This window comes from Lonchura striata, chromosome 10, assembly GCF_050655825.1.
Source record: "Lonchura striata isolate lonStrDom1 chromosome 10, ASM5065582v1, whole genome shotgun sequence".
Taxonomy (NCBI): Eukaryota; Metazoa; Chordata; class Aves; order Passeriformes; family Estrildidae; genus Lonchura; species Lonchura striata.
In genome coordinates this window covers 7,663,279-7,690,053 of record NC_140712.1, presented here as the reverse complement: position 1 = coordinate 7,690,053, position 26,775 = coordinate 7,663,279, and the positions used below count along the sequence as shown (strand labels likewise).

At 46.2% G+C, this 26,775-nt stretch overlaps 1 protein-coding gene across 2 annotated transcripts in view; it reads left to right on the top strand.

The window, feature by feature from the left end:
* Positions 1-26,775, top strand: part of CSNK1G1 (casein kinase 1 gamma 1) — a 93,482-nt gene that overhangs the window by 51,197 nt on the left and 15,510 nt on the right. For both annotated transcript variants that reach the window (XM_021554255.4, XM_077785865.2), the window contains 4 exons: positions 15,357-15,508; positions 21,098-21,332; positions 23,624-23,709; positions 25,184-25,268. In XM_021554255.4, the coding sequence (XP_021409930.1) occupies positions 15,357-15,508; positions 21,098-21,332; positions 23,624-23,709; positions 25,184-25,268 (558 nt within the window). The remainder of the gene's footprint in view (positions 1-15,356; positions 15,509-21,097; positions 21,333-23,623; positions 23,710-25,183; positions 25,269-26,775) is intronic.

Sequence of the window (26,775 nt, the reverse complement as noted above, 5' to 3'; positions counted from 1 at the left end):
AGATAAATAAGTGCCAATGTTGGGGTAGTAGAGGAGTTTGTTCTCAGTGACGTTGCTAGTGCCAGGCTCCCCATCATGGTCATTGCCATGGAGCTGCTCAAAGAGCCAGGCTTGAACCTCCAATAGGGATGTCTGGTTACTTGGAATTGTCCTACACTTGCCAAAGGAAGACTAGAAGTGTCCGAACACATGGTGTGCATGACTCAGAGAGAGCAACAGTAGCGTTGCATGTGACATTCTGCTCAATAAATTAGCCAATTAATCCTGCCAAGTGACGTGTCTGGCTGCAGCTCCCACCATTAGCTGAAGGAAGGAGAGCAGAGGGAGCCTGGTTGTGACACCATGGGAGCCACCTCGTCCCCTCAGTGGCCACGTTCAACTGCGTGTGCAGCCAGATGGTCCCAGTGAACTCTGAGATACCAGAATTGTCATCACCTGCAGCTCTGGGAGAAAAATGGGGGATTTTTCCTAATCAGAAAAGTTTTAATGGTGATTTCCTGTTGGATGTTCAGAATAAACATTTTTAAATGTGTTACTCAGAGGAAAACTTAGGCTGGAAGGGACTGAGCTACTTGGCCAGTGCCTGAAGGATGTATGTGGGTATCAATAACCTGCTTCACTTGACATCATCAAAAACTAGTGAAAATAGTCTTTTTTTTTTTCTTTTTTTCTAAGCTGTTCAGTCAAGTTTTGTATTTGCCTTGGTGCAGTTGGACAAAGTAGCAAATAGCTCAGTAATTCAGAAGCTAAATCCTGAGATGAGCTTCCATGTGAGATGTTTCCACATGAACAGAAGATGTGATAACTGCCTCTTCCTTAGCAGTGACTCTGTGGCTCCCTGTGCCACGTGCTCCATGAGCTTCCATGTTCCAACACTTTGTGACAGGGCACTGAAGTTGCATCTGTTCCTTCCCAGCAGCACCAGTTTCTCTGCCTGCCACGTGGCTTGGATGAGGATCCCTAGTCAGCTCGGATTAGCAAAGGAGCAGACTGGATTTTATGTGTCTCAGACATCTTAAGATGCTTCATACTTAAGATTAAGTGATGGAGCAGGGAGAAGTTTGTCAAAGGGATCTAAACTGTAGGGGTGTGGCTCTCTTGGTGCGTCTCAGAACTGCTCAATACTGGTGGATGTATCAAATGGATTCAGAGAAAGTCCTGAGTCAGGAGTAACCAACTAACAGATGTCTCTGATGTGCTGCTTTGGATATTTGATGCTGTCTCTGCTGTTTTAGTGCCTCCTGTAATTCCCTTCCTCTAACTGGAGGAATGTTTGCATATAGAAAAGGATTTTCATGATTCTTCCTTGAACATTTCTCCCCGCAGAAGTCGAGCAAGGCCCTGCTGCACAGTGACCATCTGCTAGCTTCTTCCTTCTCACTGTGGAATTAAATATCCAATAACCTAAAATAGTGTCTGAGCACTCTACCTTCATGTGAGCAGCAAAACAAAACAGCAAAGCATGGGCACGGAGTCAGAGACCTGATGGTCAATCCATAGGGTGTCTCAGGAAAGGACATCTTTCCTTTAGCAAATGTAATTAATTCAGGTTTTAAGTGGTCTGGGCTATGATCCATTTGCTCACCAAGGTAACTGAAGTAGTTTTAATAATCTCTTTGCAAACTAGTTGAATTGCTCTCATCAGTCCTCTAATGCCAGTCTTGTACTGAACTGTTTAATGATTGGTTTTTGTCCTAAAAGCCACATTGCTCCAGCATCCTGACTGGAGTCAGGATCATTCAAGTCTCCAACATGTTTTTGGTACTAGATAAATCATTTGAGCATGTCATTTGTCCTCTGTACTTGAAGTTTGTGGAATAAACTGAGTTATTTGTCCATGGTCAAACAGACCCAGTTCCTGGAATGGTTCAACTTCCTGGGCAGTTACCAAAGGACAAAGCTTTGGCCAGCAGCATCCCAGGACCCTCCTGCTTGGTTTGGGATGAGTAAAAGCAACTGCTTTTCCCATGGCTTGCAGGAGTCCTGCAGCAGCTGGGTCCTGCTGGTGGCACACCATGGTCTCAGTGATTCCATTGGCTGTGTCCTGTGGGCTCTGTCTGCCTGTGGATAACAGAAATGGTCTTTTTGTTTTGAGGCTGGTTCCAGATCAGAAGAACCTAATCTTCTTTTCAGAAGCTGCTGGAGCAAGTCCAGAGGAGGGCACAGAAATGTTTCAGAGGTTGGAGCCCCTCTGCTCTGGAGCCAGGCTGGGAGAGCTGGGGGTGCTCACCTGGAGAGGAGAAGGCTCCAGGGAGAGCTCAGAGCCCCTGCCAGGGCCTGAAGGGGCTCCAGGAGAGCTGGAGAGGGATTGGGGACAAAGGATGGAGGGACAGGACACAGGGAATGGCTTCCAGTGCCAGAGGGCAGGGATGGATTGGATATTGGGAAGGAATTTTTGGCAGTGAGGGTGGTGAGGCCCTGGGAAAGGTTGCTCCATCCCTGGAAGTATCCAAGGCCAGATTAGCAGTGGCTTGGAGCAACCTGGTGTAGTGGAAGGTGTCCCTGCCACTGAGGGGGTAAAATGAGATGGACTTCAAGGTGCCTTCCAACCCAGACTGTTCTGGGATTTTTTAGCACATTTCAAAGCACCTCTGGCATCTCTCCCTTTTGAGGCTGTATGGAATGCCTTCCCTGTAAGCATCACCTCTGGAAGGTAAAATGGAGCACTGTGTGCTTCTGAGTTTCTTCTGGCTGCATGGAGCTGATGCTCAGGTTTCCACATAGTGACAGCTTCTGCCTGTGCACATCGTGTGCAGAAGTCATGCATTTTTGATTCAGTAGTAGTTTATTTTTATATCAGCTGGCAGATGAGTCACACCTTCCCCCACCCCTGACAGTCCCACCTTGGCACATGTGATTCATTCAGACACGTGGCACCCTGCACTGAGTTCTGTGCCGTGGCTCTGTAGCCATGGTCATTCCCAGCACGGGCAGGTAACACTGGCAAGTGGATGTGGGACGTCACAAGCCTCCACGGTGCCGTGGTGGGAAGCAGAAGAGGAGTCTGATACGCTGGAGAATCCCAGGAAACCGAGATCTCTGCTGTCCCCAGCCCACGCAGTGGATGAGTCACAGTGTAGGAGCAGAACATTCTGAGTCAGGGAGGGCTATGTCGGTACATATAGAATATTGACGGATTCTGTGGTTTTGTTTTAATTCCTGCTCTGTAAACAAGTTCACCTCTAATGAAGTATGGAGTCTGTGTGTTTACTTCGGGATCTCTCTGTGTTGCACAACTCTCCAGAGCGAAGCAGTCTGTTTACTTGTCAGGAGGTAGGACTGAGGGAAATGAAGGTGTTATAAATAACCAATCCTTTGCATAGTCTAGTCAATATTTGCATATATATTCCTCAGTGTGGCTGAGCTGTCTGCTATCCATGCTGTTTATGGAGTTCTCCTGTCGGGATTGCTTGTGTCGAGCACCTTTCTTTGTGTTGCTCTTGCTTTACCCACACACACTTTGTATGTATTGGTGTGCTTTATGAAGAAATTCTTTCCATGCCAGTTGCACAATGCTGCCATTCACATGGCAATTATGGGTCATTTTGGTAAAGCTCGTTATAGGGTGGATGTAAACAAGTCGTGGTGGTGGAGCTGCCAACGCCACAATTTTATGGGGAGGTCTTTGTGCACAATTCTCTTCCCCAAGGGACCAGGAATAACTCCCGGCCATGTGAGGGAGGGGTAGTGCAAGTGGTCCCCACCCTTGTTTAATTAAGAAGTGGGAACATACCCATTAGCAGTGGCCACAGTCACTGTAATCTTCAGAATTCCCACTCATATTTGCCACCTGGATGGAAACATTGCTGTGGCCAGGAGCTGAACCAGGTCACCCCTCAGCTGGGGGCTGGTTTGGGAGAGATGGAGCTGCTGGGTGGGGATGATCAAAAAATCATAGAGTGGTTTGGATTGGAAGGGACCTTAAAGCTCATCTTGTGGCCATATGGGCACACCTTCCGCTAGACCAGCTTGCTCAGAACTCTGTCCAACCTGGCCTTGAACACATCCAAGGATTGCCCTCTGCACCCCAAAGTCAGTTTGGACTTGTGTGGAGCAACACCTGAGGTATTTTGTGTCCTACTTATTGTATGGGTTTGTTCATACCTGTCACACTACAACGCTCTGGATGAGCATTGCAGCCTCCTCCTTTTAAATACTGGAAATACTTAATGTTGCCAGTGTTCAGTGACTATAAGTATTTAATAAATGATTCATCTGTGCAAGGTGATACAAAACTTTCATCTCTCTACAAGGAAACAGCTTTGGGTCACATCTCATGTCAGTCATGCCCCACCTCAGATGCCTGCAGTAGACCTCAAGGTTTTTAGATGTTTAGGTTCATTTTCTACCAGCCATGAAAAACATCTCCATTCTCAAATCCTGCACAGAAATGTGCACTTGGCCAGAGGTGGGAGATATTAAACAATGGAGATTCAGTTTCATTCTACTGAAGATGGTTTTTTTTTTAGGCAAAAATTGGAGACCCTAACGCTGAGCTGCATATTAAGGAATAGTGATCAGCAGCTTCATTGTAAAATCAGGGTAGTCCAAGGAGCTTGAACTTGAGGGATTCTGGACTTCCAAGCTTTTGAATTGCAGAATGAAATGTAGTGGATTACTGTAAAGTGCTCAGTTAGACCCTCCTGCTTTCAGAGCTGGCTTGCTGTTGATCTCCAGAGAATTATGTTTCACTATTTAAAAATACATGGCTTTTCTTTCATGTGGCCATTCCCTTGTTAGGAAGGGCTTCCTGAATGTGCACTTTTCAGCATCTCAGCATCAGAAGTTTTGACTTTCTTGGGCTAAATTTAGGTTTTGTCAATTGGAAGGTATCAGATGCTTTTAAAGCAAGGCCATTAATATTTGAATATGAGATTAAGGCAGTTTCCTTTTCATGTTCCGAAAAGTCCTCGTGCATCTCTTTGTCTTCTGGTATTTGTGGCACTAATCACAAATCAAACACCAGCAACTCCAGGCAGTACGTGAAGGGGAGCAGCAGGATGCTGGGAAAATGGAAAATGCCTTTCCTGGAGACACTTTTCCTTGAAGCCTGACATGACCATAAACCTGTAGCATCTGGACTCATCCAAGTCATCCCAGATGCCTCACTGTGTTCTCCTCATGGTCAGCAATGTCCACTGAGAGCAGGCTGTGGGATGTGCTTCTGCTCTGAGGATCCAGCAGGACTCCAGGAGAGGGACAGACATTTAATCATGAAGGTCTCTGTGCTGCTTCTGGTGCCTTCTAGCAGACCCTGAGCTGAAATATTCTTTGCTGGTTATCAGCCCAGGCTGTGCTTGGAAACTGGGGTTCCTCAGCTATCAGAGTGGGGAGGTGAAGTCCACAGAACCACAGACAGGTTTGGTTTGGGAGGGACCTTAATGCTCATCTCATTCCTTTCCCTGCTATGGGCAGGGACACTTTCCACTATCCCAGGCTGCTCCAAGCCCTGTCCAGCCTGAACTTGAAAACTTCCAGGGATGGGGAGTCCACGTGATATGTGATGTTTGAAGATAAACTTTGGAATTTATATTTACATGGAATGAAAAACCCAGCTTGGCAATGAGGGCCAGGATAATTAACAAGGATTAGGAGCTGATTGTCTGTTCTGCTCATCTCCCTTTCCTATCCCTTCTGTGAACATTCTTCAAGCCACGGGGATGCTGCACTTAAAAACTGATTGAGATCTAATGCTACAAAATTAGTTTTGAGGGGGGGCTGCTGTGTCAGGTGCTGAGCACTGCCTTGATCCAAACAAAGCTCTTTCCCCTTTGGAAGGTGGGGGCCGGATTTAGTGGGATCCCTTCCAGTGCAGCAGAGGCATGCTACACACACTGGAGATTTCTAAGGTGAAACACTGAGCTGTGCCAGGGAAGTCCTGTTATGGAGGGCTGCCCACCTCCCAGACAGGCTTTCCAATGGGTTTAGAATCTGTGTTCTGGAGCTGTGCCCTGCCTGCTGTTGAAAAACCTCCTCTCATTGCTAAAAGATAAGCCACAGGCTCTGCCTGAGTGTGATGGGTCAGGCTGGAGTTCTGAAGCTTTGCAATAATTTTTCTGTCTGAAAGTTCCTACCCGCTCCTACTCAACTCTTTTAAGGTGAAACAGAGATGATATCTGGAAGTAGGATCTGATTTAGCACTTCTGAACTCCTGTTGGCAGCAGGTTCTCCTGCGATTAGAGGGAGTGGGAGGTTTTCCCTCAGGCTGGAAGGACCGTGTGGATAACACTTTCCTACTCATGTGAAAAATTGCTTTTTCCCTCCAATCCTCCAGTAGTGATGGGACGGATGGATGCCAATCTCTTGGTTTGTTGTGGAGAGTTTACGTGCATTTGATTCTTATCCATCACTTTCTGCTTTGATGCTGCTGCAGGGGCACAAACCTGCAAAAATCCACCCTCCCAGTGGGACCAGTATGAGTACTGGGGGCCTGAGTTGCACCCACAGCTTTGCAGGAAGACCCCAGCACAGTTCTTGGGTGACACATAGGGATATGCTGCCAGAAATGGCACCAGATTGTCCCACCACAGTCTGGTGGGAATCAGGCCTTCAGCTGCCTGAGCAAGGCCGAGCATCATCTTCCTCCAGAGCACCCAAAGGTGCCTAGTACCACTGTCTGCTTTGTCCAGCTGGATCCGACCCCTGATCTGCCATCCAGTTAAAAATGCTGTTGGATCCAGGACAAATCCTGCCTCTTGTATGCCAGTTTGGCCTTATGCCACTGTGCTGTCCTGGTGGCACTGACTGTGGCCGCTGCTCGGTGCTGTGGCTGCACAGCTCAGGCTGTCAGACCCTCCCTGCGTTGTCATCATGAAGGTGTCACCCCTGTGTGCACTGGGGAGGACGCAGGGAGAAGCTCTGCCTCCAGCCAGCAGTCTCCTATGGAGATGAGCTGAGGAAGAGCAGGAGCCATGCAGGACTTGGTGTGGTCAAACCAAAATGGTTCTTTGGGCAGCAGAGGAACAATTCAGCACAAGCAATTTGGTTTTGCTGCTTTCATGGCATTTTTCATCTGCCCAGAAGTAGCTTCTTCACTGGCACTGCTTCTGGAGTTAAATTTGGGTGCTGCTGAGCAACCAAGAACTCTTGTTGATTTTTCTTGAGATTATACCTGTAATGTCATAACATCACTTCATGTGCATAACGTTGCTGAGGGGCAGTCCTGATCTCTGCTCCCTGTGACCAAGAACACCACCTGAGGGAACAGCTGGAGCTGTGTTAGGGAGGTTTAGGCTGGATATGGGAAAAGGTTCTTCCCCCAGAGGGTGGTGGGGCACTGAACAGGCTCCCCAGGGAACGGTCAGGGTACCAAGGCTGCCACAGCTCAGGGAGTGTTTGGACAATGCTCTCAGGCACAAGGTGGGATTGTTGGGGTGTCTGTGCAGGGACAGAAGTTGGACTTGTTGGTCCTTGTAAGTCCCTTCTAATGCAGGATATTCCATGATTCTATGAACTTGTTCTCAAAAGAAAAGAAAATTACCAAGGGGCCCATGATTTCATCTCAACTTAACTCCCTCTCAGCAGGTAGGGCTGAGCAATTGCACAGCAGAGGAAAACTGATCAGGAGCAACTTCCAATTTTTCCTTGGAATTTTTTTTTTTTTTTTTTTTTGGATGGGGAGGGAGGGAATTTGATTATTTGTTGGTTTCTTTCTTTGTTTTTGGTTGGGTTTTTGTGGGTGTTCTACACAGATGAGCTCTGGCAGGGCTCACATGGCTATGTGACCTGCAGTGGAGCAGGATCACAGAATTGTTTAGACTGGAAAATAATCCCTCTCAAACCATCAAGTCCAACCATACCCCAGCACTAACAAGCCCACCATGAACCCCTCTTCCCAAGTGCCACATCCACATGGCTCTTAAATTCCTCTAGGAATGTTATTGAGTGGCTCCACCACTGCCCTGGGCAGCTGTTCCAGTGGTTTTCTTTCATATTTGTCCTTGCATTGCAGCTGTGTGGGAAAAGGTAATGAGGATAGAACTTAAGCTAGAACTTTTTTGGGTGGTTTAAAACAACTTTTCTGAAATTATTTACTGATTTTTTTTCCTTCTTTTAAGATGTTGTTCCATGTGCCAGCTGCAATCCTTACTGGGGCAAGTAAAAAAATCCAACAGTAATGTGGAGATTTGAATGTAGTCATTTCCCCTAAGCCCTAGAAATGTGAATTCAGTTTTCTGAAACTTGCCAAATAAAACAATTTATTGTGTTGTGCTTTATTCTTTTGTGTTTGTCAAGAGCAGAAACCATTTCACTTTACTTATTTAATTGTCATAGCTAATAAACTGCCTGTGAATGGGTGTTTCTGGGTAAATTTCCCAGATTTTGAAAGTTTTCCTGCTTTTGACCTTACCAGATAGGGCTGATTCTCCTCCCAAACTTTTTTTATCTTTATGAATACAAATATGAATATCTCCTTGGTACCCCTTCCTCAAGTGCTTCTTGCTTTGTGGATGTGAAGAGTTGTTTAATTAAGAGAAGCCATGATGTCAGGAAACCATCTTGTACCACTCAAGGAAGATGCCACTGTTCTAATGCCACCCTGTTCTAATAACACAGCGATCCTGAGATTTGTTTTTCTGCAGTTGAAGTAAAAATCAAATTGTTTGGATTTTTACCAGCATCAAGAACAAATATGTTCTTCCTTCTGTCTTTCCCCGGTCTGTTTTTCTCCTGTTCCTTTTCCTGTACATTTTTCTTTTTGTAGATTCAAATACTACCAAAATGAAAGAAAACACAGCAGGGTTTAAATACTTCCTGCATATCCTGAGATAAGCTGGAATGAGGCTGGAGTCTTGGAGTCCACATGGAACTCCCTGGAGATGACAGTAGTCTCTTCACAGCTCATTCACAACTATTACATGCTTAGTGTTTTCTCTTTCCATTAGAAGCTCAGCTTTCTCTGCCATCATCAGGGGAGAAGGTGTTGATCCAATATCTTCCTGAAAGTGTTCCAGGCCAGGCTGGATGGGTCTTGGAGCAACCTGGTGTACCAGGGGCTGTCCCTGCAGCTTTGAGGTCCCTTCCAGCTTCTGATGTTCTCCTTTGAGAACACTCTTGAGTTCAGAGAGTGTTTGAGCTGCACCTTTTCCACATCCAAGGCCAGGAGTAGGGCCTTGCCCTGCCTCTCCTCCTCACCCACAGAAGGGCTAAAGCAGAAAGCCCTGCTGCAGAAATTCCTGCTAGGCAGCAGTGCAGGAGCATTCAGCATTTGCCAGGAGTGATTTATTGCCCAGACAAAGCAAGAAAAAGATGCTGTGAAAAGCTGGCAGCAGAGCAGAGTGTCTGGAGCAGCTGGAGCAAACGGAGCAGGAGGATTTTCAGGGACAGAAGATGTGCCAGGGGTCTGGACAGGTCTGGCTGCTCTTCACCTTGGTCAGGTGAGTGAGAAAGAACTAAAGGGAAATTGTGGGCTCTCAAACCACAATATCAGAGCTCAAGAGAGTGAGGAAATTATTACAGGCTGGAGGCACTCATGGCATGGTGGTCCCCTCTGTGGATCACCGTTGGAGCTGCCACGGTGCCGCCGTCCTCCGGCTCCTCCAACCCCACTTCTCCATGTGGACATTTCTGTGTATGGTTGTCGGATTAGATCCCTGTTTTTAGGTTCTTTCCCTAATCTTATGCCAGTTCAAGGTTTGTGAAGCCGAGGAGTGGTTGGTGAGATTGTGGCAGACCTTTTCGACCACCTCTTTTTCCACCTGCAGGTGAGCTGGTGCTGGAGTCAAATTGCATTTTGTGCTTGTTTTCCTTCACATCTCAACTGCTGTTACTCAAACAAGAGAAAACACTCAATCACCCAGAATCTCTGTCCTTCCCTGAGCTCCTCCAGGGAAGACTGAAGGTGAAGGACTGTATTATAAAGCTTTTGTAGCTGTACTTTGAAGGAAGATACCTCTGAAAGGCATCCATTCAAATATATAAAAGACCCTTAGGACAAGGTTATTACCAGTAATAAGCCCAATCTCAACTTCTCTCCCATCTTTCTATTTTTGAAGCAGGCTATTCCAAAATCTGAGGGGCAGAATGAGTCTTTTTACTTTCAGCTCACAGAAATAACCTGTTAACTAACATGCTCAGGTAGATTTACATGGGACATGTTTGAAGAGGTTAAAAGCTGAGATCTTGGCCCAGTCGATGTTGATCATAAATCTTCTCTTTCAGCCAGGATTTTATTCCGATTTGAAAATTAAGAGAAGGGTAGATCCTCATTAGTGTAATCAGCTTAAATGGGTTGACTACTCTAAAGCAATTTGTCTAATTTGTTTGGAACATGTTTAATTTTAGCTATAGATATTCAGCCCTCTCACAGTTGCTATTTATGGTGTTCATCTTGTAATTTTGTGTTCTGTGATTTGTAAAAATAAACTTTCTACTCTGAATGAGAATTTTGTGACAATCTACGGCCCATTCATCAGAGCCTCTTTAAAACCACACAGAACTTTGTGTGCACTGATGTTTCTAGTGTGTGTCTGCATCTCTTTCAGTGAGAAAGAGTTCTTGCTGCCCACACAGAGCTTGGATTTGCGTCAAGCATCAGCTTTTTTGCTGGGCCTTGGATTCCTCCCCGCTCTGGGTGTGGAATTTGGGGCTCTTCAGGAGTGCAGTAGAGCTCAGTGTCAAAACCTGCATGAGGAGAGGGTCTGAATTCTTCTTTAATTCTTGATATCAAAGACATCAGCTTCTCTATTTGGCTACACCTCATCGAAGGGCAGTGAAAAACAACTCACCATGGGAACAAAAGCCACAGGTGGTTCAGAAATTACTAATATTGATCACAAGCTCTGGATGTTTCCTGGTGATTTGCTGTATGGGGATGTTGCACTTATCCTTCCATTGACGTAGATGCCACGTGCAGCTTCCTGTACTTGCTCCCTTGTTCTTCCTTGGGTGTATTTTACTTGCTGTTGATGAAGTTTATTCATAGTCTCTCATGATGCTTACACAGAGCCTCAGGCCAGGTGCTCTTCTGGAGCAGGTGGGTTCTGCTTCCTGTGCTCTCCGTGCAGGGCAGGTGCTGCAAACTCTGATTTCCCATGGGCATCACCTTAGATTGGCATCTCTACCCATCGTTGGTTCATAACCAGTCCTGGAAATGGCTTTGGATGTCTGTGTGCCTGAACTAATGTGGTTTTTTGGAGTATGTTGGATGTCTGAGGAGTTTTGTGGCCATTAGTCATGCTGTAAAACCTATGGCAGCAAGATAACATTACTGGAACCATCCAGGGCGCTTGATCTTTTGATGGAAGTTTCTGAAAGGTGCTGCTCCAGCTTGGATGAAGCTCTCTGGAAGAGCAGTGATCCTGCTCTTTGTTACTGTTCCCATTCTTGTGTTCAAGCTCAAGCCAAGTGGTTTTTGGGTTGGTCCAAAATATTGCTCAGCCACAGAGCATGAGGAAAGATGGGAAACTCCCTTTTGGTGGCAGCCCAGGAGCAGTGAGAGTTTAGCATCCCCAGAAAACCAAGGCCAGTCTCAGGAGTGTGGGGGAATCAAAGTCTTGAGTTTTTGGCTTTGATGTCTGCATTTGCTCTCATTCCAGCAGTGATGCTTTAATCTACAAAATGCTTTGCTAGGTTTTCGCTGTGCTCAGCTTGAATTTCTTCCAAGACATCACTCTGCTGAAATAGCAGAATTTGCCTGTGGATTCCGGTGCAGCAATCAGTCTGTGTTTATTGGGGTGATAAACTTCCTGTGAGAGTGAGGGTGGAGTGGGCCCTTTTCCATGTGGCTGAGCCAAATCACTCAGCAGCGAGACCAAAGCCGTTAAGCAAATTGAGATGATTTCTGCTTGCAGCAGTCTCTGCTGTAATAAACTGGTTTTCCTGCAAAGGAGAACCTGCACATATCATGCCTATATTTTTTTCCCTTAGTGTATTGCTCTTGTTTGATACCATGGAGAAATTCCTGGTTCTGATATGATTTCATGCATTAATTCATTAAACAGATCATGGTTTGTATTTCAAGTGTTGAGTTGTACCTTTGAATCCTCAGTATGAGACTCTGCTCTGCTGGTGGCTTTTCATCCCACAGTCTCTGAATTCAGAGCTGCTCACCTACAGCATGACACCATGGCTTTGTGTGACCTTTCCAGTCTTCTCCCAATGCAATTACTTTCCATTAAAAACCTCAACTGCCCAGGCAAAAAAAAGTCCTCTTTCTTCCATCAATCTCTTTAGTTGGCAACATCCTTCTTAAGTATTTACAGATCTGCTGGTGATATTTATGGAGTTCCTGTGGTTCACTGTGACAATGGTCTCACCACCAGGACACAATGCTTTTTGCTGAAATAGAGCCAAGCTACGTCATAAATTATGCAGATGGACTCTGAAAAAATAAAATTTTATGCAGATTTTAGTAGGCTGACCCTTTTTACTGTTTAGAATGGCTCTGGAGCTGCCTGTATCTCAAGTTTCATCCAGTTTTATCTGCCAACACACCTTCTAATGTGTACATCAAGTTCATCTTTCGAGTTTTTCCTCTTCCCAAAAAAATGGTGAACGTTGAGTTGAGTTTGAGTGAGCTGAGTATGTTATGCCAAGTCCCTCCCAACTTTATTTCCATAACTAGTGTGGAGCTGAGGATTCTTAGTGTGGGCTGGGAGTTCCACAGGGCTCATCAGTGATGCTCCTTTGGATGCAGGACACAGCAGTGCAGCCTGGCTGTGGAATTCTGAGAGATGTTCCAGCAGCTTTATCCTGGCAAAGGCAAGAGGCAAGTCCTTGACTGCAGAGCTGGCAGTCAGAGAAAACCCTCAGGGAAAAATCAAACCCTAAAAATACGCCTGAAGCCAATGATGTCTCCTGTATTCTGACATTTAGGATGCTTTTTCATGTTCTTCACTAAGACCTCACTTTGTCAGAGCTCCCACACAAAGCAGAGCTTTCCTGAGGGTTTAAGACAAAGGGTACACCAAGCTCTGGGCTGGAAGCTCTGAGTAGGTAAAGCTGAAGAAATTGGGATCCCAGAGTGCACTAAGGGATGTTGCTTCCTTTCCTATGTGAAATCTCCACCTTTTGGGTCTTGCTGCAATCTGTCTTCCTGGGTCTTATGCCCAGTAGGAAATCAATTTTAATTGCAATGCTCACCCCTTACCAAGTGAGATTGTAAATTAAATGTTCTCCCTGATCTGCAAATGGGCTCCTTCACCTTCTTTAACAGCCTTTCTGCAATTTTATTCTCCTGCATACCTTTGTTAGCAGAGTCCTAAGCCAAATTCCTTCCTCAGTTCCATTATTTGAGACTTCTAGAAATTGTGGTAGAGGTACTCATTGTCTGTCTGTATCTAGAATCTGTAACGGGCTCAGGTTTAAACTTTGCATAAAACATTCTGTTACTCTCTTATTCTCTATTATTATTCTATTATTCTCTAAAAAACAGAGATGCTTATCTTGGTGTTAGAGGTGACTTTGTAGGTAAGTCCTCATCAGACTTTACTAAAAACCCAGTGGCTCACCATGAGTCACTTTGAGCTGTTGCAATTTTTCCAGCCTTCAGCACTAAGCTGATGACATTAAATTGCCATTTGTGTTGATTTGGGGATATTTGAAATCATCTTGGAGCTGCCTGGATCATATCCCATCATTGTTTGGCTTTCTGGATTGCTTCTGCATCAAACCATCCTGTGTTCCTAGAGGATTTAATGACTGTTACTGCTTCTTAAAGCATGGAGCTCTGTTAGGAGCAGCAGCCTCCCAAACCCAGGTTGGGTCTGTTTTACGTGGGACACAAAACACTGGTTAGACAGGGAATTCCTGCAATACTCTGTAATATCCCATTAATGCATCCTGATGACAGATTCCCTGAACATCTAAATTAATGAGATTAAAACCCTCCTCGGGTAATCCTTGTCAAACTGCATTCTGTTCATTTGGAGCAGGACTTGGGAGCACAAGTGCTGTGATATTTACAATTTAGTGACCTCAGTGCTGCATTTGTTATGTTGTTGGCAGGTTGCAGAGTTACCAGTGCCCAGAGTTCCTAATTGGGTGGATTAGCAGGGCTTCTCTAAATCTGGAGTAGGACATGCACTTATTGTGTGTCTGACACACTCTCCAGCCTGAAATGTTTCACTGAGCACCTCACAGAGCTGACACCAAACTGTGCACTTAATTAGTCAAGTATTTTGCTATATCTAACATTGATCACTTATGCAAATCCAGGTGTGTGCCTGCACTTGTTTAAAACATGCCATAAAATTAGTAATCACAGTGCTTTCAGGTCCCAAGCACTGTAATTTGTGGATCTCTGTGGGAAAAAACACAGCAGAGCTCCCCTTGCCCAGCCTTTACACTGAATAGCAGGACGCTGTATCTTTGGGCATTCAGGCAAATATTTTGTTTTGACATAAGACAAAGCCCTGTATTTCAAAACAAAACCTTTCTGTTCTGTTTTGGAGCTCTTATGAGTTGTAGACTGAAAATACATAGATATTTAAACGTGTTCCCCAGCTTGGTGCTGATGCTGGGACACCGAGTGCTGGTGCAGGTGCTGATTAGCAAAATGAGCAGTTGGGCCTGCACTGAATTCCTCCTGTATGGGCTGCTGTGGTTTCCTTTTGACTCAAAGGTAATTCCAGGAGTGTTATGCAGCTCTCTGAGTCTTCCAACATCAAGACTGTTTTTTTCCCTTTCCTTCTGATGCCTTTCAGAAAGCTGATCCACCCAAAAATCCCCTGCCAGCTGAGTATCAACACTGTACTCCCACAGAGAGTCTGTTGGGTGGGAAGATGGGATCTGGCTCCTACCAGTTCAGTGTTGATAGCTGTGTGTATGCATATATGCTAATGAACATGATCACCTATTTTTGTGTGGTGATTGGTCAAAATTTAAAACTTTTCCCTATTTTAAAGGAAAAGATTTTTTTCCTTTTTACTGAGTGTAAACTTTGCGTAAGGTTGTGCTGAAAAACAAGGGCTGGGTGCTATTTTGGTGACAAAGCAGCCCTTTATTGGCCATGCTTCATTTTCTCCAAGGACTGTCATCTTCCTAAGTGCTCCAACAAGTGCTAGCCCACATCTGGGGCTGTTCTATGCCTGGTTTTTAGTGGAACACAGGGAACTCCGTGTCTTGTTCCCTAAATTCAAGCCTTTAAGCTGCCAAAGCTTGGTGCTTTCAGGTGGATTTGTTAATTGCTTTGAAATCCCATTTGTCTGCGCAAAGGTGTAGCTGAGCAGAACCTGCACTGGTTTGGCCTTTGGTTCACTCACAGTTTGTGCTGGAACTTATTTCCTTGCTGGGCAGCATCAGATAGAATACTGAAGAAGTGACAATAAAACTGCCTAACAAAAGGTGTGCACGCAGTGGGAGGGGAATTAACTTTGTCCCATTGACTGATTCCAGTTCTCTTCCTATTCTTCCAGCTGAAGGGCTCCCCCAGGTGTATTACTTTGGACCCTGTGGGAAGTACAACGCCATGGTATTGGAGCTGCTTGGTCCCAGCTTGGAAGATCTGTTTGACCTCTGTGACAGGACCTTCACTCTGAAGACGGTGTTGATGATCGCCATTCAGCTGGTGAGTGATGGCAGGGCCCTGCCCTGGGATGTCCTTGGGTGTCCATCCATCCCAGGGTCAGCACAGTGCAAGGATCAGGGCTGAGAGAATCTTCTTCCATCATAGAATCATCACTGGGTGGTTTGAGTTGGAGGAACCTTCAAAGATCTAATCCCACCCTCCCTGCCATGGGCAGGGACACTTTGCACTATCTCAGATTGCTCCAAGCCCTGTCCAACCTGGCCTTGAACATTTCCAGGGGTGGGGCAGCCCCAGCTTCTCTGGGAAACCTGTGCCAGGGCCCCACCAGCCTCACATTCTCCCCAGGATCCCATCTAACCCTGTGTTCTGGCAGCAGGAAGCAATCTCCCCTTATCCTGTCTCTCCAGTCCCTTGTCCAAGGTCCCTCTCCATCTTATAAAAGAAAACTTCTCAGGGGTGAGAAGGACTCTTGCCTGTGAAGGGAAGGTCAGATTATGCTTGTGGGGAGCTGGCTCCCTGCACAGCAGAACAAGTGAAGCTGGATTCCTACGGACTCACATCCCACGTCCCCTACACGCCCCTGCCCCGGTACCTGCCCCAGCTCCCTCCCTCTGTTTGGACATCCCAGGAACATCTCATTTCTCACCCTTTCCGTGGGACACACACAGCACAGCACCCGCCCACACTCCTACCAGTTCTGCTGGTTCTGGGCTGCCCATAGACTGAAACCTCACGGGGCAATGGGAGCTGAGCCCTCCTTAGCCAAAATACCAGCATTTGAGAGCTCTGCCTCTGTCAAATTTGGTCAAAAATTTGGTCAACCAAATGGGTTTAAATTACTGACACTTGGAATATAATAGTTCTATGGGCAACATCACAGAGCCTTTAATGTACCTGGAAAGGAAAGGAAGTCAAGTTGGAAGGGATCCAGGCTTGGATATGGGTTTGTGTTAAAAAGTGAACAACATGAAAGCTGAACATACTAAATGTGGAAACTTCCACGAGTCAGTGGGGCCAGCCAGTCAATTTGGCTTTTTTGGTTTTCATACTGGTTTGCAGATTCCCAAGTACCTAAATATCTGCAGATATCCAGATTTTGCATAGCTGGATCTTGGAATCACCCAGATACTCCACAGCAGAGATGGGATTGTATATTCACATTAATAGATCCATGTATAGAAGCATGGTAGGGAAGAGGAGATGTAAGGGATGAGGAATGCAGTCCTTTCCAGATAAACTGAAGTTTGACATAGCAGAATCTCAAATGGAACAGTGAGATCAGAACTGCAGAAGTTTTAATAGCACCTGCCTGGTACTGAGGCCTCCCACAGCAGAGCAGTCAAGTTCTCTTGGTTTTGAGTGTTTATTTATCAATGGAAAACCAATTTATAGTATTGACTTCCATTAAATCAAGTGGCAACAGATGGCAAAGCCTCAGATACAGCTTGTGTGACCTTTGCAGGGAAAATAGAAAGATGTAAATTAATTCCCAAGGGATTGCTGGGGAAATCAAGACTCACAGCCATAGCTGCTGCCTTTTGCCAAGTCCCAGAGCTGCAGCTCAGCTCTGGGTTTGGGTGTTCTTCACTGGCATCACCTGTTGATCTTGTGGCCAGGCTGCAGCTCACTGGGACACTGGTGCCAGGTGGAAAACACGTGCTGAGGCTGATGCAGGGGGACAGCAAAAGCAGTTGGAAATGGAGGAGCTGATGCTTTCTCAGAGGATCAGGTGCTCCTCTGGCCATGGGGAGATGTTGTAGGGCCTTCTCAGTCTCCTCAGGGAGGTTACATGAGTTGCCACCTTGGAGTGTGCACATCTAAGGGGACAGATCCAACATCCTCAGGTGTGCCACATCACCTGGCCTGGGAGAAGTGTTTTCCAAAGGGGCTGGCACTAACTGCTCAAATGAAATGAAAATGCTCTGCTCTAGCCTCAAGGCTTTAGGGAAAATTGTCTTTCTCCCACACTAAATTGCAGTCACTGGGTCACACTCCAATGTGAGACACATGAAAAAGGAAAGCTGGACTCTCAGACTCCTTGGGTTCACATCAATGAATTACATTTTGTTCCTGCTTCTGCCTGGCCAAGTCTGCTTAAGCTCCTGTAATTCTAACTGTGGGCACTTGTCCCCTGATCTTTCTCCTCATACTTTGGATGATCCCCATGTCTGTAAGAGCATCCAGTCCCGTGGTCAATTTTTAACCAGGGACATCCTGGAAAGATATTTTTAAATAGGTATTTCTGTTTGACTGGTGTGAATGAGCTTGACAGGTTGCAGCAACTCAGGACTGGGGTGGATCCTTTACAGATGTTAGAAAAACAAAGGCAGTGTCTCTTAAGAAGTGCCATGTTGGATTACAGAAGAATTCAAACACAGTTTTACATCAGGAAGGATCTCTTGGCTGAGGGCAAGAGAGACTGGATGACGAGTCTTCAAGAAAGGCAGCCTGTTTCAGAATTGTTCAGACTCTAACTGCTTCCTTCTGTTCAGACTCTTAACTGCTTCCTCCATACTCTACATGCTGCTGAAGACATCCAGTAGATCAGATCCAGTGGGTGAAGCTCCTGAGCAAAGCCAAGCTTGGCAATTAAAATGTGGTCACTATGTCAGGAGAATGTTTTTTTTATTCAAGCTTCTGTTTTTCACTCTTGGCCAGGCCCAGCCTGTACAAAGCTCGCTGACAGCTTACAACAAGCTCTGTTGTGCTGCCAGGAAAAATACTCCGGATGTGATCTGGACCAAGTTGTGGCAAGATGTTTTTCTACCAGTGACCATCAGAATTGCCTTTGAACAAGATTAATTTCATTCTCTGCTGATCTGATCTATGTTTAAGCAGGTGATGTGTGGAAGAAGGGCTCAAATTTATCAGGAAGGTCTAGAGATGGAACTGCTGTGAAGATCAGTCTCTTAAGAGTTACCTTTCTGGCATAAGAGGGTTTGTTACACTTGCTGCCTTGGCAGGAGGAAGGCAAATGAAAGCACGGGTTTCTTTGGCACCTGCTAAATGTCACAATATCCTCTCATTTCTCCACTACAGCACAGGAGTCCTGCTGTGTGCCAAGGGATTCTCCCCCCTCCTAAAGGTTTCTTTGACATCTGAAATGGAAATTTATGGCTCCAAGGATGCACTCAGCCGGCCATGGCCATGGAAATCCCTCTGTAATTCAGTCTTCTGTCTACCCTAGTGCACACGTGCTCGCTGTGTTTCTAGTGTTAGAGCAATTCCAAGTTAGTCCCAGTTCCTCGAGTGCTTTCTCTGCCTCTAAAAGAAGGAATTCAGAGTGTTGGAGCCTGTAGTTCAAACCCAAAGGAGTGGGCACTGCACCTCTGCATCCAGCACAATTCTGGAGTGGGAGCACCACTTCCCCTCTCCTTCAGCCACGCGATGGGGTTGATGCCGGGGTGGTGCCACAGCACCGCTGCTCGTGTGTGCTCAGGCAGAGTCTGGAAGGGAGATGCAGCCCAGACACTCCACATCACAGCAGCCACCAGCAGGGAAAGTGTCTTGTCAGGGTGAATAAAGCATGGAAGCTACTCCAAGAAACATCTTTTTGACTCGGGGAGTGTCTTTCAGCTGCCATGGTTGAGCAATGCTCTCCAGCATGAAGTGTCCAGGCAGGTGGAAGCAAAGAAGGAATATGAAAGACCCCACAGCAGCTGTGTCTGTGTGTGGCAGAAGCAAAAAAAACAGGTGGGAGGAAAAAAGGCAGGAAAATAAGTACCCTTGATTGCTGCTGGAGCATATTGGCTCACCTGATACCTCAGCTGTCCAGGTTGTTGTCCTGCCTGCTGCAACTTGCCGAGAGTTTTTAAAGAGAAAAAAATAGGCCCTTTTCAGGCTCTCTAATTGCTGTTGGGATTTCAACAACTGAGCTGCTTTGGTAGCAGGAACAAATCAAATGAGCCAGTCAGGCTCCACTTGGAAGCTTGTTATGTGTGGAGAGGCAAGGAAACTCTTTGTTCCACTTTCAAGGGTTGCATCTTCATTTGAATTGCCTCCCAACATGGCTTTTTGTCTCACGACCTGCTGCTGTGTCCTGTAGGTGATTCAAAGTGTGAAGAATGACTGAAGAGCATCTGCTCTGCTCTGCACCAGCCTGTAATTGATTGGAAATAATGGTTGTTAGCCGTGAAACCCATTTTCTCGGCACATTGGAATCAATCACTGCATCGAGGGGAGGGAGCGCCAGCACGTGCTGTTCCCTTCTTTGAAGAGTCTTAAAGCAAATTCTGGTTTTTAAGCCTGATCCTCCTGCATCAAATGTTTTCCTGTCTGCTGCCCTCCCTGTACAGCTGTTTATTTTATAAGGAGAGCTGCCCCCTCCTGCCTGCTACTTCTTTCCGAGGGGTGGAAATGCAGCAGATTTTCCTTTAAAATAGGGTGCATGGTAAGGGCCTGGGAGTGTGATGGAGGATCACATGCATGTGGATTTTTAAAACCAGGTGTGGGCCCAAGATCTGTAGAGAGAAAGAGTAGTCTGGGTTTGCCAGCTGGGAACATGTCAGGATTCAGTGAGAAATGAAGGAGCAGTCAGGGTCTGCCAGCCCCACGGAGTGAGCAGGGGCTTGGAAGGGCTGGCAGGGGGTCCCCGCTGCTTGGCTGGAGGTGACTCCAGCCTGAGAGCTTTCCCACCAGGATCGACGCAGTGGGGGTGACCAGCTGGTGGCCCTCACCCTGGACATCCCCCGGTGTCCCTTGCAGCGGTGTGGCAGTGACCTCTGGGGACTGAGGCTCCTTAGTGCAAAACTGGGAGTTGGTGGAACTTTGCAGAGCTTTTGTAGCATTGCTGGCCCACAAATATCTGGGTCAATTCCAGCAGCCTTTCCTAAGAAGCATCTTGTTTAAGCCACTGTGCCCTTTGGCATGCAGGGCAGCTGTGATCAGGACAGCCACAAATGGGGGTTCACATGTGTTCATTTGGAACATATAAAGGCAATTAAAGGTAATAAATGAAGTGAAATTGAAAATTATTTCCCACTGGAATCATCTCCTAAGTTCAGGACCCAGGGGAGAACTGACTTGACAATACACCTGCAATATGTTTGTTTTCAAAAGCAGTTTTAATGATGATCTTCTGAGTAAGGTGTGTTGTTCGAGATACTCCATCACCTCAGAAGTGAGGTTCCTGCCCTTTCACCTTCCCATTCAGTGAAACTTCCAGAAAAACATTAATCAAAAGCTGAAAAATATTCCAGCTATTCCTAGCTGACAGCAGTGAGATTAATTATTATTATTTTAGTCAGCTTTGAAGATTGTAAAGCTTCTGCCTGCCCAAAAATCCCCCTCCATGAAGAATCTGGCATGTCTAAGACAACATATGGGTCGAGGGAGGAAGGTGGTAAGACACAGAGCAACAGGGGAAGGAGGTGGGCAAGGGAAGAGCTCTTGGTAACCGGTTTAGTATGTTTAAAATCAATACAAAAAGGCTGCTGCAGCTCCCCGTGGCATCCTGCCAAGAGCTGCATCCCAGTGGTAACGCCTCAGAAACAGCCTTTGCTACTTCCGTGGGAATAAAGCAGGGAGCACAGCATGATAGCCTTGGAAAGGAGGGGATGACACATTCCTCTTCCAGCTCTGCTGGGAGCCGGGGCTCTGCTCACAAGTAACATTTCCCTCCTTTTGCAGATCTCTCGGATGGAGTACGTGCATTCCAAGAACCTCATCTACCGGGACGTCAAGCCGGAGAATTTCCTCATTGGCCGGCAGGGCAATAAGAAGGAGCACGTCATCCACATCATAGACTTTGGATTGGCCAAGGAGTACATTGACCCAGAAACCAAAAAACACATTCCCTACAGGGAGCACAAGAGTCTCACTGGAACAGCGAGATACATGTCCATCAACACACACCTTGGCAAAGGTTTGTCTGCATGGAGGGAGCTTACAGAGTGTCCTTTAGGCTGGAGAAGCTCTCTGAGGTCATTGAGTCCAACAATTGACCAGCCCTGCTGTGTTCACCTCTAAACCATGTCCCCAAGTGCCACATTCACACATCTTCTGAACACTTCCCAGCGTGGTTACTCCATCACTGCCCTGGGCAGCCTGTTCAATCCTTGACAGCCCTTTCAGTGAATTATTTTCTCTAATATCCAACCTAAGCCTTCCCTGGTGTTGCTGGAGGCTGTTTCCTCTTGTCCTTTGTTCCTCTGTCCTTTGTTCCCTGGGAGCAGAGCCCAGCTCCGCCTCCCCAGCTTCCCTCTCCTGTCAGGGAGTTGTGCAGAGCCAGAAGGTTCCCCCTGAGCCTCCCCAGCTCCTTCAGCTGCTTCTAGTGCTCTAGCTCCTTCCCTAGCTCCAGTCCCTTCCCTGGACACATTCCAGCTTGCCATTTGAATCCTGCAGACCTCCCATAATATCTTGGCTCAGCTCTCTTGCGCCCCTGAAGCTATTTGTGAACCTCCCAATGCCGTTTACAGTTGTGTGCCTTTCTTTTTTTTCTCCCTTCTTTTGAGGAATTGAGCCAGCTGAAATGTTGGAAGTCTCATAATTACAGTTTTTATTAGGAACTAAATAACTAGGAGCAGCCCTGCATTGATAAAAGACAAGCAGGCAGGCGGTGATTGCTGCACTGGATGATAGACAAATAGATTTTTATAGCACAGCACTGTCCCAATGCCTTCCAGTTCCAGGTGTTAAGAGTTGGATGTTTCCTGACCTAGTAATTGGTTGGAGAAAATGAATGATTTAAATAACTTTAAATCTGGCTTTCATCTCCTCTCCTCGCTGCTTTCTGTCCTACCAGAATATTACATTTCTGTGGCTGAAAGGCAAAAAATAACTTATTAAATGTTTATATTCTCTTAAATCCATACAAGCAGTGAGATAATGGAATATTCTCCAGGAGGCCTCCTAGCATGTTGGCTCCCACTTGGAGAGCTCACTGTCTTTGGGGAGTAAGGAGGGATGAGCTTGGTTTCTAATTTTGGAAAGTGAAGAGTCAGGCAGGGATGAGGAATGGGAGGGTGCAGTGGGAGCAGGCTGGGAAGCTGCTGGTGCAGGCGATGTGGAGGGAAGATGTGTTTGTGTTTGAAGTGCACCATGTGCCTTCCTTAGGACCCATTTCCCACAGGATTTCAGCTCCCACCTAGGCTCATGCAGGGGAAGGGTCCAAATGAGTTCTGGGGGTGTATTTGAGGGGGCCATCCCTGCCCAGAGGGGTTGTGAGGAGCTGATTCTTCCCTGGTGAGACCAGCCCAGGTGGAATCAATCCTTTCATCTTTCAAACTCAGAAGTCTGACTGCAGTTTTTCAGAGAGACAAGTGCATTCAACCATCTTCCTGGAAGTCCATCTGCATCACTGCACTAAATTACCCAGGGCATCCTCTTTTTTTCTCCTTTTTATCAGGATAACTGCAGGAGCTGTAGTTTTAGTTCCCTGTGTTCCCACTCCCAGCATCTCCTGTGGGTTAAGTGGCTGCAGTGTGGTGGGCTGGATCTGCTCTGGATCATGGATCATGTTGTTTGGAGCACGTGGGGTTCAGAGAAGAGAAGGGTGCACCAAATGAGTCCACGAGCTCAGTGAACCCTGGAGTGCAGCTCAGCCCAGTGTTGCCTCCACATCTGTTGTTCTCTTCTATCCTCCCCTGGGGTTTAGGATATATTTTGGCTGCTTGTTTTAGGATATTTTTCCTTTGGCTCCGTGCCTCTTTTTCCCCCCTTCATTTATAATTACAACATCTGCATGTGGCAGCAGCAGCAAGTGTTCCATGGCGCTGGAAGGAGCTATTTTTGATCTGCTCTGATGAGCAGCAGAGGAAATTGGGAAAGGGATGGCACTGTGCAAGGGTAGATCCCTGCAGATGGTTGTGAGTATCCTATTCCCATTTAGTCCAGAGGAAATGATCCAGCACCACATGGCATCATTGACACGGGCAGGTCAGAGAAGAATTGAGGCTCTGCTTTATTCCTCTGCAATTAAGAGTTGTCCATTCTACCTCAGGTTGGATGTGTGTTTTGCAGTCCCTCATGGCTTTTGGCTGATTTTACACATTTTCTGACTTTCTGAAACAGCTTCTGGTCTTGCACAAGATCTGAGCTGCAGACAGTGAGTGAAAGTCCCTGTGGTACCTTTATCAGGTACAGGTGTGGCTGCTGCTGAGATCTCAGAGCCATTTCTGCTTCTGCAGCAATAATTTGTCATCTCTTCTCTTTTAGAGCAAAGTCGTCGAGACGACTTAGAAGCCCTTGGCCATATGTTCATGTATTTCCTCCGAGGCAGCTTGCCCTGGCAAGGATTGAAGGTAGGTTCAGGCTTTAGGTATTGTCCTTTAAAACTTTGGCTAGTCTCTACCCAGAGGAGAATCTGCTGGGGAAACATTGGCAAAATCCAGCCAGAAATGCTGTCCTCTCTTTGTGTCCTTGCACCCTAACACCGAGACATTAAGTTTAGCTGCAGGGAAGATTTTAAGGTAGAAGTACATTACCTGGCACTTCAGGTTGCCAAATTGTGTACGATTTTGGAGAGAAGGTTAAACAGAGAGACAGAGAGAGCTGTGATTGGAAGCTGCCCCGCACTGGAGCATGACTGGGACACAGTGATTGTTTATGAAATTCCAGTTACGGCAACACAATCCCCCAGCTGCATCTGTGATCCGTGTTTATAATGGAGCGGTTTGATGGGTTTGGATGCACAGATGGACTTCAGCTTGAAAAACTGGTTTTCTGGCACAAGTATTGGACTTGGCTTCCCTCCAGAGACACTGGACACTCAGTGCTGGGGAGTTTATGAGATGCTGTGTACAATGTGGAGAGCTGCAAGAAATTGAGTTGCCGACTGCTGCCAACATCCATCAGCTGAGCTAACAAGGAGTAAGTCATTTGCTGGCTCCAGAGCTGTTGGAAGCTGCATCTTCACTTCTCCATCACCTCCCTGATGATTAAGCTACTGTGTTCAGCTTTGGCATTGAAGGGAGTGAAGGGACTGATCAGGTTGGGTTTATCAGGGAAGACAAGAGCTCCTGTTGGAAAAAGGAGCCAAGGCTTTGGGTTCAGGAGCTGCTCTGTATTGGTCAGTGGGAATAGACCCAGTTGCATTGATAGACCTTGTTCAGCTGTTTTTTACCACCTATTGAGTTAGTCTCAGCTCAGCTTCATCAGGCACATGCCAAAAATGTTGGCAACTGCTCATAAAAGCAAAGAAGGATTTTTCAGACATGAAAGGCATTATGAAAGAAATCAGACTCTCTGATTTTATGTTCACGCCTCTCTGTGTTATTCTAGTATGTATTTCCTTTCTGGCTTAGTTGAACTCATCTGCTTTAAATTAATCCTGTAAATTATTCTAAAATAATTCCAAGTTTATACAAGGTTCTACAAAAGTTCCTCAATTCAGTGCTGAACTTGGTAAGAATTAGTTGACTCCTTTTTGAGGTCCTGATGTGCCATCACAGTTCATGCATCTTTATTTCCTTCTCCCATGCAGCCTCCCCTGCAGAGTCCTCAGGACTGGGCTGTGAGAAATGAGCCTTGAAAGACACTAATAAGGGTCCTGCCTTTCATGAACAAAGATGTTGTGAACATCCTTGGATGTTCTCTCCCAATAGCCTGTGAAATATTCCTTCTGGTGTAGTCCAGGATGCAGTTCAGTTACAAGTAACATCTCTTGATGTCACCCAGAATGGGCATTAAATACCTTGTTTTTCTTCCCATACAGCATGTCCTTTCTTACATGGTTGAACTCTTTCTCCACAACTGTTTTGTCTTTGTGCGCTGCAGGCTGACACCTTAAAAGAGAGATATCAGAAGATTGGGGACACAAAGAGAAACACTCCAGTTGAAGTTCTCTGTGAGAACTTTCCAGGTAAAGCCCTGATGGGATTGTGTGAGTGCAGCTGGAGGTGGCCATACCTTGTTAAATAGGATGGGCCTGACTCCTCTGTCAGAAAGTACTGGATTATGTGTATCCATCACGTCATTCCTCAGACTGGCAAACAACTGAAGCTGCTGCTGTAAATTAGCAGGGCCTGAGGTTTTAAAATGAACAAAACACTTCTCATCAAAGAGGCTGGACAGTGCTCAAGGGCCTTGTATACCTGTTTTACATGTTGGCTTCCTTCCAAAAGAGCTCCTCATTATTTTCCCTCTCCCAAATGACTGTGCTGGAACTACTGAGTTAATTCTTTTCCAAATGGAAGGTTTCACAGGTGTTGCAGGTGTAGGTGGCCAGCTTAGAAGATGGGATGGTGTGTCCAATGAATTCCACCTCCTAGGAGCAGTTTTAAGGAGAGTGTTACTGAAGTGTGTTTCTAGCCAAGCTCAACATCTGGTCTCCAGTTTAACAGATATTGGAGCTGGGAGAGCAGGGTACAGAGTTAGTGCCTTCCACAGGGTCCCCTGGCCACAGAGTGGGCATGAGAGGTTTTGTGGAGTGCTTCTCAAGTCCTGACACCAGGGAGAGCACCCACAATTAATCCTATTCCTGTAGGAACTGTTGTGCCACATGTCTTTCCCAGCATGAGGGAGCAGCAAGTCTGGAATGGGATCATTGTTCACTCAAGTCACTGTAATTCCCCAGATGTCTCATTCCAAAATCCACCTGGTTCCAAGCAGAACAGCTTCAGGTTGGCTGTTCTCATCTTTTTGCCAATACTCCTCACAGTTGCTTCAGGTCTGGGCTGATAGGAGATGCGAGAACTGAGTTCTGTCCCTTCCTTTCCTGAAACCGATTGTTGTCCACCTTCTGGAGGTACTCAAAAAAGAGGATTCTTTCTTGTCCTTTTTTTCCCCTTTTATCTCCATGGAAGCCACAAGCCACAGACAGAGTTAAGTATTAATAAACAGTCCTATTCTTATTTTTTGTCAGCTGAAGTCAAGGCCATAAGCCAAGGGAGAACTGGGAAAAGGCAGGACATGAGGTCCGAGGACTCAATATTCTGTGCATGCAAAGTGCGGCCCAGATGAAGGAAAGCAATTAATTATCTTAACACCAAACCCTGGTCTGTAAATTAACCCTCTTCAGGTAAATGAACCTTGGAGACTCCCTCTCTAGTCTAGTTTTGAATATTCAGGTGCTGCCAATGTCATGATGGGACACCTTCCGCTATTCCAGGATGCTCCAAGCTCCATCCAACCTGGCCTTGGACACTTTCAGGGATGAGGCAGCCACAGCTTGTCTGGGCAAGAGCATTCTAAATGTCTGTGAGCAGCCTGTTGTCAAGTTCAGTGAGCTTATTTCTCACTCTGTTTATTTTTATACAAATGTATAGAATAAGTCAAGGTTTGCTCAGAGTCAGATTTGAGCAGAGGTGGGACTTCCATCTTTGCTTGAATTGTTTTTCATTGAGGACTGTTGCTAAAAACCATGACTT